Source organism: Mobula hypostoma, chromosome 27 (assembly GCF_963921235.1).
Source record: "Mobula hypostoma chromosome 27, sMobHyp1.1, whole genome shotgun sequence".
NCBI classification, from domain to species: Eukaryota; Metazoa; Chordata; class Chondrichthyes; order Myliobatiformes; family Myliobatidae; genus Mobula; species Mobula hypostoma.
In genome coordinates, this window is record NC_086123.1 from 29741153 (window position 1) to 29760232 (window position 19080).

General features: G+C 40.6%; 1 protein-coding gene across 1 annotated transcript in view; it reads right to left on the bottom strand.

Moving 5' to 3' along the window:
• The window catches only part of grk3 (G protein-coupled receptor kinase 3), a 293230-nt gene that overhangs the window by 113173 nt on the left and 160977 nt on the right, over positions 1–19080 (bottom strand). Inside the window, exons 6-7 of the mRNA XM_063034576.1 lie at positions 18055–18116; positions 11535–11586 (exon numbers count right to left, since the gene is read on the bottom strand). Of these exons, the coding sequence (XP_062890646.1) occupies positions 11535–11586; positions 18055–18116 (114 nt within the window). The remainder of the gene's footprint in view (positions 1–11534; positions 11587–18054; positions 18117–19080) is intronic.

Genomic DNA, 19080 nt, shown 5'->3' on the forward strand with positions numbered 1-19080 from the left:
ATATGTTGCCTAAAATAGGAATCGCTAACCCGAATTGATTAAGATCAAAAAATTTTCTGAATTGAAACCAAATGCGCAAAGCATATTTAACTATCGGGTTAGAGACCTGCTTAAGGCGTTTCGAATCAAAAGGAAGAGAGGAACCTAAAATAGAACCAAGTGTATAACCCTGAACAGATTGTAATTCCAATGCTACCCATTTAGGAATAGATAGTATGTCCCGGTCAAGTAACCAAAATTTCATATGTCGAATATTAATAGCCCAATAATAAAATCTAAAGTTAGGTAATGCTAAACCTCCATCTCTCTTAGCTTTCTGTAAATGTATTTTACCCAGTCTCGGATTCTTATTCTGCCAAATAAATGAAGAAATTTTAGAGTCAACTTTATCAAAAAAAGATTTAGGAACGAAAATTGGTAATGCCTGAAACACATATAAAAATTTTGGCAAAAAAAACATCTTAACTGCATTAATACGACCAATCAAAGTTAAATATAAGGGAAACCATTTAGATGAAAGTTGAGTAATATGGTCTATTAATGGTAAAAAGTTAGTCTTAAATAAATCTTTATGTTTACAAGTAATTTTAATCCCAAGATATGAAAAGTAATTATTAATCAATTTAAATGGAAATTTATAATATAAGGGAAGATGTTTATTAATCGGAAAAAGTTCACTCTTACTAAGATTTAATTTATAACCTGAGAAAAGACCAAATTGTGCTAATAACTCTAAAACAGCAGGAATGGATCTCTCAGGATTAGAAATATATAAAAGTAAATCATCAGCATAGAGTGATAATTTATGGGACTTTAATCCCCGAGTTATCCCAGTAATATTTGAAGATTCTCGAATAGCAATTGCAAGAGGTTCTAATGCAATATCAAATAATAGGGGACTAAGAGGACAGCCTTGTCGAGTACCACGAAAGAGAGGAAAAAAAGGTGAGTTTAAGGAGTTAGTACGAACCGAGGCTACAGGGGAGTGATATAACAGTTTAATCCAGGATATAAATTTCAAGCTAAAATTAAACATTTCAAGCACCTTAAATAAATAAGGCCATTCTACTCTATCAAAAGCTTTCTCGGCATCTAAAGAAATAACACACTCAGGAACATTTTGTGAGGGAGTATAAACGATATTTAACAATGTACGAATATTATAAAAAGAGTAACGACCTTTAATAAAACCCGTTTGGTCTTCCGAAATAATAGAAGGAAGTACTTTTTCTAGTCTATTTGCTAATAACTTAGAAAAAACTTTAGAATCAACATTTAATAAAGATATTGGTCTATAAGATGCACATTGAGCAGGGTCTTTATCCTTCTTTAGTATTAAAGAAATTGATGCTCTATTAAAAGATTCCGGAAGTTTACCAAGTTTCAAAGAAGCCTCAAAAACCTTATAGAGCCAAGGAATCAATAAAGAAGCAAAACATTTATAAAATTCAACGGTAAACCCATCAGGGCCAGGAGCTTTCCCCAGATTCATAGAAAAAATAACATTCTTAATCTCATCCATTGTAATGGAAGTATCTAATAAAGAAGACATATCCTGTGAAATCTGAGGGAAGTCTAACTTATCTAAAAAATCATTCATATATTTAGAATCTCGAGGAGACTCTGATTGATATAAAGAAGAATAAAAATCACAAAAGGTTTGATTAATCCCCACATGATCCAATATCAATCGATCATTTTGGTTATAAATCTGATTGATTTGAGATTTAACATAATTAGATTTCAATTGATTAGCCAGCAGCTTGCCAATTTTATCACTGTGAACATAAAAATCACTTCTTGTTTTCTTTAATTGGTTTACAATCGAGGACGAGAGTAGTAAACTGTGTTCCATTTGAAGTTCAGTTCTTTGTTTGTATAGCTCCTCAGAAGGAGCCATAACATATTTCTTATCAATTTCTTTAATCTTGTCCACAATTGCCATCTCCTCCTGCTTCTGTTTCTTCCTCAAAGCAACGGAATACGAAATAATCTGACCCCGAATATAGGCTTTAAAAGTGTCCCAAAGAGTGTTAACCGAAATATCTTCTGTATGGTTAATTGTAAAAAAAAGCTCAATCTGTTCATTCATAAAATTAACAAAGTCCGAGTCCTGAAGCAACAGCGAATTAAAACGCCATTGTCTATTGTTTGGTATATTGGCCATAATTTTAATAGAAAGCTTAAGTGGAGCATGATCCGAAATGGTTATAGAATCATAATCACATTTAATCACTGAAGGAATGAGACGAGAATCAATGAAAAAATAATCAATTCTTGAATAGGAATGATGAACATGTGAAAAGAAGGAAAAATCTTTTTCCTGAGGATGCAGAAAACGCCAAATGTCCGTCGACCCAGAATCAGAAAGGAAAAAATTTATCAAATTTGCAGATTTATTAGGTAAAGTCCGTAAAGGAGCCGAACGGTCCAAAGCTGGAGATAAACAGGTATTAAGATCTCCGCCCCAAATCAATGAAAACTCGTTCAAATTCGGAAACTGATCAAACAATGATTTATAAAATTCCGGACAATCCATATTAGGAGCATAAACATTAACCAAAACTACTTTTTTATTAAATAGTAAACCACTAACCAGTAAAAATCTACCATTCGGATCAGAGATAATATCCTGTTGTATAAAAGTAACTGAGGAGTCTATAAAAATAGAGACACCTCGAATCTTAGCATTGGAGTTCGAATGAAATTGTTGTCCCTTCCAGAATTTGAAAAAACGTAGTCTGTCCCCCCTCCGTACATGGGTCTCTTGTAAAAATAAAATTTGTGCTTTAAGTCTCCGGAACACTTTAAAAACTTTTTTCCTTTAAATAGGATGATTAAGACCATTAGTATTCCAGGAGACAAAATTAATAATAGACTCCATAAATCCTAAAGTCAACCCATAACAAGGAGGATTGACAATAGGCGCGACCCACAAACCCGGAGAGGAAACAGAACATACAAAAGATACCGGGGAAAAGGACGCAACCAATACTTCAATAATGTATATAGCCCAAAGAGAAACAAACTAAAACGTGAAGCCCCTCCCACCACCCCCCACCCCAAGACCCCAAGGCGAAATCTAAAGCAGACCCGCCAGAAAGAAGCAAGCGCTAAAACTACCCCCATGACTTCCGGTATACGCTCCCTAAAAAAAAGGTATAAATATGAAAAGGGTCAGCTAATTGTAAAACAGTAAAAAAATAAGTAAAAAAAAGTTAGCTCAATTAAAATACACACAGAACAGAACAAAAGCCGGAAAGTATATATTAAAAAAAAACCACAATAAACCTCAAACTCATGAATAGACACAGCAACAGAAAAAAAATAGGATTATTAACATAAAATGATTATAAAAAGCAAAACAGAATAAAATTTAAAAAAAAACTACAAAATTTAAGGCCGCACAGGAAATACGTAAGATGACAAAAGGGAAGTAACCACTCAGAATCCCCTGGGAAAAGAAAGAAATGACGCAGTTAAAAAGAAAGTTTAGCAGCCATATTAAGAAATCGAAAGTAAACTTTTCTGCCCAAATAGGGCACAGAAAAGTTAAAACCAACCAATTCACAGCCTCCGATCAACGGAGAAAATTTAAAAAAAGGCAATTAAGATGTTGAAGATGAAAGTTGATCCAGATAACTCTGGGCATCCGATGGAGAATCAAAAAAACGAAGGGCTCCATCTAACATGCGAATCCTTAGACGTGCAGGGTACAGCAGCGCTGGTCTTAAATCCATCTTATAGAATTCCGACATCACGGATCTGTAACGGACCCGTTGGTCCCAGATTGGTTTACTGAAATCTTCCACGAATCGGAACTTAAGATCCGAAAAATCAATGAAACCTTTAGATCGAGCGAATCGAAACAGTCTCTCCTTGTCTTGAAAGTAATGAAAACGTAAGATAACATGCCTCGGTCTATCTGACCTAGACGAGTATGATGGGATTCTGTGAACACGATCCAGTAACGGTGGTTGGTCAGGAAATACAGTAGGGAATGCATCTTTTAAAAGTTGGGAGAAATATTTCATAGGGTTGTTAGCTTCCACGGCTTCCCTGACGCCAATCATTCGTAAATTCTGCCGTCGCATTCTAGATTCCAAGTCAGAGTTTTTAAAAGTCAAAAAGTCAAGTTTCTTCTTCATTACATTAATTGTTTCTTCGACTTTCCCCATCTTAAGCTCACTTTGTTGCGCGGATTTTTGAAGATCAGATATAGCCGACTGATGTTCCGCAATACATGTTTGCATCTTATCAATTAAATCGGCAATTTTCTGGAACTTAGTTGAGATTTCCGTATGAATCAGGTCTTTAACAAAGCCCATAATTTCTGTACGAATCATCTCCCTAACAGAGGTTGAAATTTCCCTCTGAATTAACTCCGATATCGCTTTCAAAGTCACCGGTGATTCAGTCGGAGGGAGATCCGTAGCTTTCGGTTTAACCGGAGGTTTACCATCCTTGCCGTCTTTCCCGTTCTTAGACATAGCCGATATTAAAGTATAGCTGACCATAGAGAGAAAAAACTCAGAGGTAATGGAGCGAGTCAAGAACGCGACTTCACTCCATGAGCGCTACCGGAAGTCTCCCAAGGCGGATGATCTTGTTGCACTATTACAGATTGTCAGGTATGATACTGTGGCCGTCACTGAATCATGGCTGAAGGATGGTTGTACTTGGGAGCTGAATGTCCAAGGTTACATGTTGTATCGGAGGGATAGGAAGGTTGGCAGAAGGGGTGGCGTTGATTTGCTGATAAAAAATGGCATCAAATCAGAAGAAGGATGTGCTATAGGATCAGAAGATATTGAATCCTTGTGGGTTGAGTTAAGAAACTGCAAGGGTAAAAGGACCCTGATGGCATTTATATACAGGCCTCGCAACAGTAGCTGGGATGTGGACAACAGATTACAACAGGAAATAGAAAGGGTGTGTCAAAAGGGCAATATTATGATAGCCATGGGAGATTTCAACATGCAGGTTGATTGGTAATATCAGGTTGGAAATAGATCTCAAGAGTGTGAGTTTGTTGAACATATACAAGATGGCTTTTTAAAGCAGTTTGTCGTTGAGCCTCTGAGGGCATCAGCTATACTGGATTGGGTGTTAAGTAATGAACCGGATGTGATTAGGGAGCTTAAGGTAAGAAAACCCTTAGGAAACAGTGATCACAACATGATTGAGTTCAACTTGAAATTTGATAGGGAGAAAGTAAAGTCTGATGTAGCAGTATTTCAGTGGAGTAAAGGAAATTACAGTGATATGAGAAAGGAGTTGGCCAAAGTAAATTTGAAGGAGATGCTAGCAGGATTGACAGCAGAGCAGCAATGGTGTGAGTTTCTAGGAAATATAAAGAAGGTAGAGGATAGATGTATTCCAAAAACAGAGAAATACTGAAATGTCCGGATAGTACAACCGTGGCTGACAAGGGAAGTCAAAGTTAATGTAAAAGCAAATGAGAGAGCATAAAACAAAGCAGAAATTAGTGGGAAGACAGTGGATTGGGAAACTTTTAAAACCCTACAGAGAGCAAAGAATCATTAGGAGAGAAAAGACGAAATTTGAAAGCAAGCTAGCAGACAATATTAAAATGGATAATAAGAGCTTTTTCAAGTATGTAAAGAAAAAGAGATGAGAGTGGATATAGGACCGCTAGAAAATGAGGCTGGAGAAATAATAACAGGGAACAAGGTGAAGGCAGATGAACTAAATTTGTGTTTTGCATCAGTCTTCACCGTGGAAGACACCAGCAGTGTACCAGATGTTGAAGGCTTTGAGGGAAGAGAAGTGAGTGCAGTTACTATTACAAGGAAGAAGGTGCTGAAAAAGCTGAAAGACATAAGGGTATCCAAAAGACACCCGGACCATATAAACTGTACCCTAGGGTTCTGAAAGAGGCAGCAGTAGAGATTGTGGAGGCATTAGTGATAATCTTTCAAGAATCATTAGATTCTGGCATGGTGCCAGAAGTCTGGAAAATTACAAATGTCACTCCACTCTCTAAAAAAAGGAGGAAGGCAGCAGAAAGGAAATTATAAACCAGTTAGCCTGACCTCAGTGGTTGGGAAGATGTTGGAGTCAATTGTTAAGGATGAGGTTATGGAGTACTTGGTGACACAGGACAAGATAGTACAAAGTCAGCATGGTTTCCTTTAGGGAAAATCTTGTCTGACAAATCTGTTGGAATTCTTTGAGGAGATTACACATAGGATAGATAAAGCGGATGCAGTGGATGTTGACTTTCAAAAGGCCTTTGACATGAGACTGTTTACCAAGTTAAGAGCCCATGACATTACAGGAAAGTTACTGGCATGGTTAGAGCACTGGCAGGAGTGTTTGGTAGGAGGCAGCGAGTGGGAATTTCTGGTTGGCTGCCAGTGACCAGTAGTGTTCTGCAGGGGTCAGCGTTGGGACCGCTTCTTTTAATGCTGTATATCAATGATTTAGATGATGAAGTAGATGGCTTTGCTGCCAAGTTTGCAGATGATACAAAGGCTGGTAGAGGGGCAGATAATGTTGATGAAACAGGTAGGCTGCAGAAGGACTTAGACAGTTTAGGAGAATGGGCAAGAGAGTGGCAAATAGTCACGCATTTTGGTAGAAGAAATAAATGGAAGATTATTAACTTGTAGACTATTTTCTAAACGGAGAGAAATCCAAAAATCTGATTTGCAAAGGGACTTGGGAGTCCTTGTGCAGAACACCCTAAAGGTTAACTTGCAGGTAAAGTTAGTGTGGAGGAAGGCAAATGCAATGTTAGCATTAATTTCAGGAGGTCTAGAATACACAAGCAGGGATGTGATGCTGAGGCTTTGTAACTCACTGTTGAGGCCTCACCTTGAGTATTGTGAACAGTTTTGGGCTCCTCATCTAAGAAAAGATATGCTGGCATTGGAGAGGGTTCAGAGGAGCTTCACAAGGATTATTCTGGGAACAGAAGGGTTATTATATGAGGAACATTTGATAGCTCTGGATCTGTACTTGCTGGAATTTAGAAGGATGAGGAGGGATCTCACTGAAGCCTTTTGAATGTTTAAAGGCCTAGACAGAGTAGATGTGAAAAGGATGTTTCCCATGCTGGGGGAGTCTAGGACAGGAGGGCACAACCTCAGAATAGAGGGGCATCCATTTAAAACAGAGATGCAGAGAAATTTCTTTAGTCAGAGGGTGGTGAATATGTGGAATTTATTACCACAGGCAGCTGTGAAGGCAGAGCTTGGTAGGTTCATGACTGGATACAGCATCAAAGGTTAGGGGTAGAAGGCTGAGGAGGGGAGAAAAGGATCAGCCATGATTGAATGGTGAAGCAGGCTTGATGGGCCAAATGGCCTAATTCTGCTCCTATGTCTTATGGACTTATGGAGATGAAGAGTCCTTGAAAATGTGTCATTGGGGTCTGGGAACATTTCAGTGATGGGGCAAGTGAAGAAGTGAAGTCATCCCCTTTGGTTCAAGAGCCTGATGGTAATAACTGTTCCTGAACCTGGTGGTGTGAGCCTTGAGGTTCCTCTATATTCGTCCAGATGACAGCAGCGAGAAGGGAGCATGTCCTGTATCGTGGGGTCCCTGACGATGGATGCTGCTTTCCTGCAACAATGTTCTGTGTAGATGTGCTCAATGGTGAGGACGGTTTTACCTGTGATGGACAGGGCAGTATCCACTTTTCGTAGGATTTTCCATTCAAAGGCATTAGTGTTTCCATACTAGGCTGTGATGCAGCCATTCAGTATACTATCCACTACACATCTATAGAAATTTGTTGAAGTTTTAGATATCATGCCAAATCTTCGTAAACTTCTAAGGAAGTAGAGGTGCTGTTGTACTTTCTTCATAATTGCATTTACATGCTGGGCCCAGGACAAGTCTTCTGAAACGATAGCACTGAGGAATTTAAAACTGCTGACCCTCTCCACCTCTGATCCTCTGATGAGGACTGACTGATGGATCTCTGGTTTCCTCCTCCTAAAGTTAATAATCAGCTGCTTGGTCTTGCTGTCATTGAGTAAAAGCATGTTGTTGTGGCACCATTCAGTCAGATTTTCAGTCTTCCTCCCTATGTATTGATTTGTCACCAATTTACTAATATTATCTTCTCCATGGATTGTCACCTTGTCGTGGTGGAGAAGCTTGTGTAGTCCTGTGATCCCGAGAGCAATGCTGTCTGGAGCTATGCTCCTGGTAGGGTCACCCATGGCAGTAAGGTCGAGAGTGAGGTCCCTGACAAAGAACAATCCAACCAAGACCTCAACGGTGGAACAGGCGGACGAAGTTACTTCGAACTCAACGGCTGTGAAGGCGGATGAAGGCTGCAACAAATCCATCAGCTCCAATCGTTGTGGTTTCCGTGCCATTGGAATCAGTTGGCTGATTTGTGAAGTATCATGTGCTTCTTGGAGTGTAACATCAAGTACACATTAAACAAATACACGCACAGGCGTCTTCACTCTGTGGGCCACTTCTTCAGAATGAAGACCATCATCCTCGACCTCGAGGGATAGCCATGACAATGACAACGACTAATATTATGGAAGCTCGTTATATGCATACAGTGAAAAGCTACTTTTGCATCAAATCAAATCAGTGAAGATTATGCTGAGCAGCTCATTAAGAGTCGCTACACTTCCTGTCATCTGGTATGCCCACAACTCATTCACCCGAACCGTAAATCTTTGGAACATGGGAGGAAACTGGAGCACCAGGAGAAAAGTCACACGGTCACTCGGGGAACCTACAAACTCCTACAAGCACCGGCAGGAATTGAACCACGATCAATGACTGCTGGTGCTGTAAAGTAATGCATTAACTACCACACTACCGTGCCACCTTGACATCCCCTCAAATCATGTCTTTGAACCTTTGCAAAAACTTTTGGCAGAAAGAAAACCGTTCGGTCAAAGAATGCAGTGCCAGTCTCCTGCTAAGTAAGAACAGGGATGCGCTGGGAGGGGTGGGGGAAAAACAGTAATTGGAGCAAAAGGAAAGGTAATAACCAAGTAATGGATCATCCAGAAGAGGATATTGCAGAGAATTCCACTGTTACTATTAAAGTCCAGGTCCACAGTCATAACATGACTGTGAATACCAGCCCTATGAACAATAATAGATCATGTAGCAATTAATTGTCTCACTTCTCCATTAAAAATCATAAACAATCCAAATGCAATTAGCTAGTTATTCATCTCTTCAGTAGGTTCCTCCTGCTACGGGTGTGGTAAAAGAACTGGAGTTATTAGATCACTGAAAAAGCCTCCAAATACCCTGGCCTTCTCACAGCAAGGGCTACTGTGAAAGTAGATGATGATTCAGTGTCTTGTGTTTGGTTAAGAGGATCATGAGGGAGATGTAACAGGATCACTGAATTTTATTTTAAAAAAAGGTGTATAATTATACAGAAATTATTATAAGTTGTTTTTTCATTGGACCAATTTGTGGTTTAAACGGCACCTTTGGGCTAAACTGCAATATACATCCATAATTCTTATAAGGATTGTGAAGATACTTTCCAACCTTGAAATGGCACAACAGACATGTTGTGCAGAAAAAAAAGACCAAGTGCATGGTGATGGCAAAAGTCAACAAAAGGAAGGATTCAATTCCGAACAACACACACAAAATGCTGGGGGAGCTCAGCAGGCCAGCCAGCATCTGTGGAAAAGAACACCATTAAAATTTCGAGCCAAAACCCTTTAACTGGACTGGAGAAAAACAGATGAGAAGTTAGAGTAAGAAGGTGAGGGGGTAGGAAGAAATACAAGGTAGTAGGTGATAGGCAAAACCAGGTGGGAGAGGGGTGAAGGAAAGAAGTGGGAAGTTGATTGGTGAAAGAGACAAAGGACTGGAGAAGGGGGAATCTGATAGGAGAGGACAGAAGACCATGGAAGAAAGTAGAGGGGGAAGAACACGAGAGGGAGGTGATGGGTGGGCAAGGAGATAAGGAGAGAGAAGGAAATGGGAATGGTGGCGGGGGGGGGGGATATTACCAGAAGTTCAAGAGATCGATATTCATGCCATCAGGCTGGAGGCTATCTAGATGGAATATAAGGTGTTGCCTGAGTGTGGCCTCATTGCGCCAGTAGAGGAGGCCAAGGACTGACACGTCAGAATGGGCGGCCACTGGGAGAACCCACTTTTTCTGCGGACGGAGCAAAGGTGCTCAGCGAGACAGTCTCCCAATCTACGTCAGGTCTCACCGATATACAGGATGCCACACCAGGAGTACTGGAGACAGTAGATGAGCCCAACAGACTCACAGGTGAAGTATCGACTCACCTGGAAGGACTGTTTGGGACCCTGAATGGTAGTGTGGGAGGTAGTGTAGGGGCAGGTGTAGCACTTGGTCTGCTTGCAAGGATAACTGCCAAGAGGGAGATCAGTTGGGAAAAACAAATGGACAAGACAGTTTTGTAGGGAGTGATCCCTGCGGAAAGCAGAAAGTGTGTGTGTGGCTGGGGGGGAGGGTTCTGGGAAAGATGTGCTTGGTGGTGGCATCCCATTGGAGATGGTGGAAGTTGCAGAGAATTATGCGCTGGACGTGGAGGCTCGTGGGTTGGTTAAATTCCGGATGTGTCTTCTGAAAGATGTGGATTCTACATTAGAATCTATAAGCAGGGATTCCCAATATGGGGTCCATGGACCCCTCGGTTAATGGTAGGGGTCCATGGCATAAATAAAGGTTGGGAATACCTGTTCTGTATTACCTTTCAAGCAGGATTTGTAACATCATGCATTGTTTTCTATGAGTTGTACTGCATGGAACTGCACTTACCCAGCAGACTTAAAATTCTCACTCATCACACTGTCTAATGACTAGGGTGCCTTTCCTTCTTGGTGCATATTTATATTAATAAGTAGAACTGGCTTCAAATTATAATGGGATATGGTAACCAAATGAATCCTTTTCAGTAACATCTGCCCCAAGTTAAACTGACAATTCCTGCTGATAATTACAGAGCCCATTGATCCGAACACTGAGAGAAGAAAATAAACTGCACCCTATTGTGCCACCTTGGTGAAACAAGAATCACAGGCAGCAAAAAATACAGACCACCAGTTCCAGGTTTAAAAGGAAAACTGAACAGCTTTAGGACTCGTGCCCACTTTAAGGCCACAGCAAGCTTTGCAAAAAGAGCAGCAGATGGTTGAAAATACTTAAAATTGGTTACAAACAATAAACCTTGGAATTCAAGATATTTTTTTAATCAACACAGATGGCTTCCCAGTAAGTAAGATGAAACAAATAACTTCCATCTTTACAGCACCATATTCCATTACATCACTACTTTGGTGTGTCATCATTTTTGCAAAAAAGGCAAACACCCTTATCACGCTTTGCACTAAGCATTGGTCACGATTTCTTGTTTTTCATATAGAGGCCTTCAATGTCCAAATGAGTAAGTCGATGAAGCTTCAGATAATACAAAAACAGTACATTACATATATAACCAGACAGTAAAATAACACTACAAGTTGTGAATACTGGTGTGAAAGACAACTCATACTGTAAATACCTTCATAGTAACTAATGTACTTACATGGATATTTAGTTCTACGTTCTTCCACTGGCAGAAACGAGTGAATCTGTCACTGAAAAAGAAATCAAAAGTGAGAAATCTGTGTATCAAAAGAAAGAAAGACTCAGATACTCAGACAACAAATTCATGAATAATAGGTAGACTTGGAAGTCAAGGGTAATCAAGCAAGATTTGTTCTAAATTTCTAGATTTATTTATTCCTCTTGAAGTTATTGGTTTACATCCTAAATCCTTCCACTATGGATGTGCTAGGTAATTCATTTTCCAGATTTGTACGCCTAACTTATGATACAGTGTGTTGTGGTTGTTTTCCTGCTTCTGTTGCAGTGCAAGTGGTTGCCATGATTACAGTAACTTAAGAGCATTGCAATGTGCTACATTAGACCAATAATCTGTCAAACAACAGATGACTGGGCTAACTGAGATATTAATGCGGAGGAGTGGCAGTGAGCCAGTGGCAAACGAACTTGCTATCCTCTGTTATGAAGATGACATTCATTCTCTCATCCCAGACATCCACCAGTGCCCCGGCTATTTCCATCGACTTAGAATGCTGCAGTCGCCATGAAAACATACATCCTAAGCCAAACGAAGAGCAGCTTAAGATCATCCTCCAGGATCACACTCAACTGTCCTTCAGCAGCCTGGTTGCAGTCACTGAGCGGATCCAATGGGCAGAAAAATGGAAGACAGATACTATGGAAACGCACCAGACGGATTAACTAGCATACATACTACATTTTACATGGTGTGAGCTATAAGATTAGTTTTGTTTATATTATGTCATAAAGCTAGAGTTGTATAGCAAAGAAGGACCCCTTGACCCAACTCAGCCACGTTGATAGAGAAGTCTATCCACATTAATTCAACACTAATCCCTCCATTCTTTTCAATCCATGTATCTACCCCAAATCTGTTCTGAAGAACAGTCTCAGCCAGAAACATCGTTTGTTTGCAAACAACAGGAATTCTGCAGATGCTGGAAATTCAAGCAACACACATCAAAGTTGCCGGTGAACACAGCAGGCCAGGCAGCATCTCTAGGAAGAGGTGCAGTCGACGTTTCAGGCCGAGACCCTTCGTCAGGACTAACTGAAGGAAGAGTGAGTAAGGGATTTAAAAGTTGGAGGGGGAGGGGGAGATCCAAAATGATAGGAGAAGACTTGTTATTCATTCCATAGTTGCTGCCTGACCTGCTGAGTTCCTCCAGCATTTCGTGTGTGTTGCTTTGGATTTCCAGCATCTGCAGAATCTTGTTTTTATGATTTACTGTTCTAAATGCTGTTTAAGCACTATGATCGTATCTGCCTCTACCACCACCTCTGACGGCTTGTTCTATATATTCAGTGCACTCTGTAAAACTTCTCTACAGATCTCCTTTAAATATTTCCCCTCTCATCTTCAAACTACATTCTCTGTCCTTGGAAAAAGATTATGACTCTCTACACTCTCTATGCTCCTCATAATTATATGAACCTCTGTAAGGTCACCCTCCAGCCTCCTGGTGCTCCAGTGAGGTCAATCCCAGCCTATCCAATCTCTCCTTATAACTAAAGCCCTCCATTACAGGCAACATTCTGGTGAATCTCTTCTGTGCTCTCTCAAGCACAACCACATCTATGGTGTGGTGACCGGAGCAGCAAGCAAAATTCCAAGTGCAACATACACAAAATGCTGGAGGAACTCAGCAGGTCAGGTAGCATCTATTAAACTGAATAGATAATCGATGTTCGGGCCAAGATCCTTCATTCAAGGCTGAGAAGGAAGGGGGAAGATGCCAGAATAAAAAGGTGGAGGGGGAGGGGAAAGAGCCTGGCTGGAAGGTGATAGGTAAAGACAGATGTGAAGGAAAGATCAGGGACTGGAGAAGAAGGAATCTAATTGGAGAGGAGAGTGGACCACAGGAGAAAGGGAAGGAGGAGGGGACACAGGGGGAAGTAAAAGGCAGGTGAGAAGAAGTAAAGGTTAGAGTGGGAATAGAGGAAGGGGGGATGGGGGGAATTTGTTTAATGGATGGAGAAATCGATATTCATGCCATCGGGTCAGAGGACATCAGACGGAATACAAGGTGTTGTTCCTCCACCCTGAGGTTGGCTTCATCGTGGCACAGGATTCCAACTGCAATCTAATCAATGCCTTGTACAGTTACAACTCTGATTCTCAATACCTATGTCCATGAAATGAAGCAAGCTAAAAGCCTTCTTCACCACCATAATCATTTGTGTTGCAATTGTCAGGGAGCCCTGAACTTATACCCCAGGGTGATTCCACACATCGATGCTTCTGTGAACCCTGCCGATTATCGTGCATGTCTAGCCAGTTTTAGAGGACCTCACACTTGACTGGATCATATCCCCTTCTGCCACTACTTCACCCAACCTTTCAGCTGTTCCTCGTCCCTCTGTATCCTTAGGCATCCACCACACTATCTACAACTCCATCAATCTTCTTGTCATCATCAAACCTACTTATCACACCACAAACATTCTCATGCAAGTCAAGTCAGTTACAAATATAATAAATAGCTCAAGTGCCAGTACTTGTAGTACACTGTTGGTTACAGACTTTGTCAGAATATCAACCCTCCTATCACTAAGCCAATTTTGAATCCATTCTGTCAAAATACCTTGAAGCCTAAGTGTCTCACTGAAGTCAACGTGTATAATGTCTACCTCCTTGCCTTCACGGCTTCATAGTAACCTCCTCAAAAACCCTCCTTGACACTGTTTTTCACTTGTATATTGCGCTGTGCAATATGATGAAGAACTGTTATGGACAAGGTTTTCACTAACATCAAGGTCAGAAAGGTGCAGTGCAAAGTTAGTGACCTCACTTTTTCTTCTTTCACACCCTTCTCCTGCTCCAGCTGCTCTTCATTTTGCTTTGGTAGGGAGTATCCCATCATGATAGCAAGATTATACAACAAGCATTAGATCTTCAAAAGTGTTGAAAAGTTCAGGCAATGTTTCAAAGATTTAATTTCATACCTTTTGTGTGGTAGTTTGGCCCTTGGCATGAAATCAGTGTCATCTGGAATCCCACACACCAGTTCAAAGTTTGAAAACAGCATTCTCTTTTTCAGTTCATTCGTCTCTGACACATCTGTTACCAGGATAAGGCTTTCCTTTCCAGAACATCAGAGATATTCTCCTTCTACAAAGGAGAGGGTTTCCTTTCCTCCATTGACACTGCCTTCAACCATACCGCCTCCATTTTCTGAACATCTGTCCTCACCCCAACTTCACTACCACCAGACACATCTTTACCTTCCTCACACTCTCCACTTTTGGCAAGGATCACTCCCTTCATGATTCCCATGACCATTCGTACCTCTTCACTAATCTCCCTCCTGGCACCTACACATTAATCTCCTCCCTCACCTCCATTCAGGGCCCCAAACAAATCTTCCAAGTGAGGCAACACCAACTGCATGTCAGTTAGGGTCATTTACTGTATACAGTGCTCCCAGTGCTTGTTTCTTTACATTCATGAGACCCAACGTAAATTGGTGGAATCACTTTGTCGAGTACCTTTGCTCCATCCGCAACAAGCATGATTTCCTGGTGCCCAACCATTTTAATTCCAATCACCATTCCCTTTCTGACATATGACCTCCATGACCTCCTCTACTGACATAACGATAATATTCCTCAGGTTGGACGAGCAACACCTCATATTCTGCCTGGGTAGCTTCCAATCTGATCACATGAACATCAATTTCTTTAATTTTCGCTAACTCGTCTCCTCACCTACCTAAACCTCCAAATGGTGCCCCTTCTCCTTCCTTTTCTCCGGTGGTCCACTCTTCTCTCATCAGATTATTTCTTCTTCAGTCCCTTACCTTTTCCACCTATTACTCCCTGTTCCTCTCCCCCAACTTTCTTATTCTGGCCCTCTTTTCCCTTCCAGTCCTGATGAAAGGTCTCAGCCCAAAACATTGACCGTTTATTCCTTTCCATAGATGCTACCTGACCTGCTGAGTTTCTCTTGCATTTTGTAAGTGTTATGAAAACTCTAACCTTTTATAATTGAAGTCATGTCTAGGACTACTTATGGAAGTCAATGTACAACTAGAGAAACCCTCAGAGCAACCCAGATGTAAAAGCACATCTGAATTTGCTCCATTAGAAGAGACCAAGAAAGTGTCCCGATATGAGATGCAGCAGCAAAGAAACAGGGTATCAGGAAGGTGAATGCCATTGAATACTAAAATTTGATTACCTCCTAGAATTTCATCAGTTCAGCAAGAATAATTCCAGACATATATTGCTTCCTGCACTGCACCGCACCTCCATTATTTACCCAATAACATCTCAACTACAATTCTCACGTACTGCTCCAACTTTCATTCACACTCATGTACCTACTACCAATCCTACACCTCAGCTATTCAGTCATGGCAAGCATATCACCTTATTGCAAGATCACATTATACTTCTTTGTCTCTTTCAGAGAAACAAATGATGAACAGCCAGCAAATGTAGTTACAGAGTAAATTATTGTCTGATGATACCCCAAGACAGCAGAATACAGAGACAGTGCTGGTAATCACGAGTTGGATGTTACAAAGCCCATGACTAGTGAAAGATCGAGGTCATTAAAATTATGCTATGTGTATATAATGATCCTTAACATCAACACTCTTGGAACATTCCCTTCTAACTTGCAGGATCTAGAAAGTTTTATTGAGACTTCATTCCTTATGTGCTTCATTTCCCACCATGACCATACCTTAGCGTTTCTTTTCATTGACTACAGTTCTACCTTTAATACCATAATTCCAAATAATCTGATTCCTAAACTCCGGAATCTGGGCCTTAGCACCCAGATCTGCAGCTGGATCTTCAACTTCCTCACAGACAGGACTCAGGCTGTAAAAATAGGGGACAAGCTCTCCTCTACGATCACTCTGAGCAACGGTGCCCCACAAGGCTGTGTACTCAGCCCCCTGCTGTACTCACTGTACACCCACGATTGTGTAGCCAAGTTTCTATCAAACTCAATATATAAGTTTGCAGATGACATAACAATTGTAGGCCGTATCTCAGGTACAGAGTACAGAGAGGAAATTAAGAACCTGGCAGCATGGTGCTAAGACAATAATCTATCCCTCAACGTTAGCAAGACAAAGGAATTGATTGTTGACTTCAGAAGGAGTAGCGGACCGCACGACCCAACTTACATCGGTGGTGCGCAGGTGGAACAGGTCAAAGGCTTTAAGTTCCTCGGGGTCAATATCACAAATGACCTGACTTGGTCCAACCAAGCAGAGCTCACTGCCAAGAAGGCCCACCAGCGCCTTTACTTCCTGAGAAAACTAAAGAAATTTGGCCTGTCCCCTAAAACTCTCACTAATTTTTATAGATGCACCGTAGAAAGCATTCTTCCAAGGTGCATCACAACCTGGTACGGAAGTTGTCCGTCCAAGACCGAAAGAAGCTGCAAAAGATCCTGAACACGGCGCAGCACATCACACAAACCAATCTTCCGTCCGTGGACTCACTTTACACCGCATGCTGCCAGGATAATCAAGGACACGACCCACCCAGCCAACACACTTTTCGACCCTTTTCCCTCCAGGAGAAGGCTCAGGAGCTTGAAGACTCGTACAGCCAGATTTGGGAACAGCTTCTTTCCAACTATGATAAGACTGCTGAACAGATCCTGACCCGGATCTGGGCCGTACCCTCCAAATATCCGGCCCTGCCTCTCGGTTTTTTTGCACTACCTTACTTTCCATTTTTCTATTTTCTACTTATGATTTATAATTTAAATTTTTAATATTTACTAATTTTTACTATTTTTAATATTTAATATTTGTAATCCAGGGATGGGAAGCACAGAATCAAATATCGCTGTGATAATTGTACGTTCTAGTACCAACTATTTGGTGACAATAAAGTATAAAGTATGTTCAAGAATAATTTAAGTATAGGTCCCATACAATGAATCACAAGAAATTGTTAATTTACACCTGTTAATTAGCTCAGTTTTTCGTTCCTCCTGCGCATACATGTACCTGTGCATATTACACAAGAGGTACTGAAGGTATTTCATCCTATGCAACTGCTCAAAGTTCAAAGTAAATCTAGAGCAATACACATAACGTGCTGGGGGAGCTCAGCTGGTCAGTTTCAGCCTGAGACCCATCATCAGATGATGCCTGACCTGTTGAGCTCCTCTAGCACATTGTGTGTATTGCTTTAGATTTACTTTGAACTTTGGGCAGTTGCATAACATATACTCTATTCTTAGCAGTATTTGCATAGGATGAAATACTTCATAAACATCATTCTTACAAATAATGTTATCAAGATAGGCATTCACAGAATGAGAACCACTTTTGTCAATAACATTTGCCCAGCACGCACTTTCTTCGTAGTATTCCTATTGCATGTACCTTTCTAGAAACATTATTTGTGTATTACATAGCTCTATGAACAACAGCTGCAACACATATACCTTCCATAAACATTCAAAGTTTATACCTTCCACACACAGAAGTGAACTTTGTACATACCTCTCTATAAATTTCTGAAAAATTTTTCCCCGTAGACTGTCACAGATCTCTTCAATGTATGGCTGTTAGAAAGAAATGACAATTGAGCAATAATTAACAGATTGCTTATGTGGGAATTTTCACAAGATTTGTAGTTGTTGATTAGTGCAAGCTTCAGAGTAAACCACAGTACTATACTCTCACACGTCCAAAAAAAGTTTGCTGATTATTGTTATCTCAATTTTAACTTAATAGCTCTAGCTGGAGCATTCTCCAGCATTTTAAAGCAAAACCTGACACATAATACTTCAAAACACAGTAAAGCTCAGAGGGGGATATGACTTTGAACTGTAAGTTTCGCCAGCCATTTCAATGTGAAGGCTGTGGGATACAGATGCGTGGGTGGGGAGGAAGGTAAATGCTGCCGGAAGCCCAATAATAAGTGTTTGTTGTAGAGACTCAGAAATTCAGAATCAATCTGCTGTTATTTAGGCAGGGTCATCAGAGCCAAAGGACAAGAGTGGATGATATAGCCCTACAAGACTGTTCCATCCTACTATTAAATTGCGAAAGATGCAAACACCGAAATCCATTTAATCTAATTTGCATCATATACTTTAACTCCTTTGCACAGACACCAAAAATAATCCTTTCATCTCAATCTTGAAAATTTCAGTTGACCCAGTAACCACTAGCTTTGGAGGAAAAGAGTTCTAGATTATCATGCCTGTCTGTGTGGAAATAAAACGCCCTGCAACTAATTATTTTAAACAGCTCCAAGTTTAAAATTATGCCTTCTTGTTCTGATTTTCTAACAATATGATCTCAACAACTTCCTTTACTTCCAAACACTTTAATTCAGGACCATTCCAAACTCAATTTACCCTAATACTATGCTATTCCTTCTCCCAACACTAATTCATCAAACATGCAAAAACAAAATATTACAAAGACACCTCCCCACTGATCTCCCTCCTTTTACTTATCCCTGCAAGCATGATGTGATACACCTGCCCCTACACCTCCTCCCTCATCACCATTTAAGGT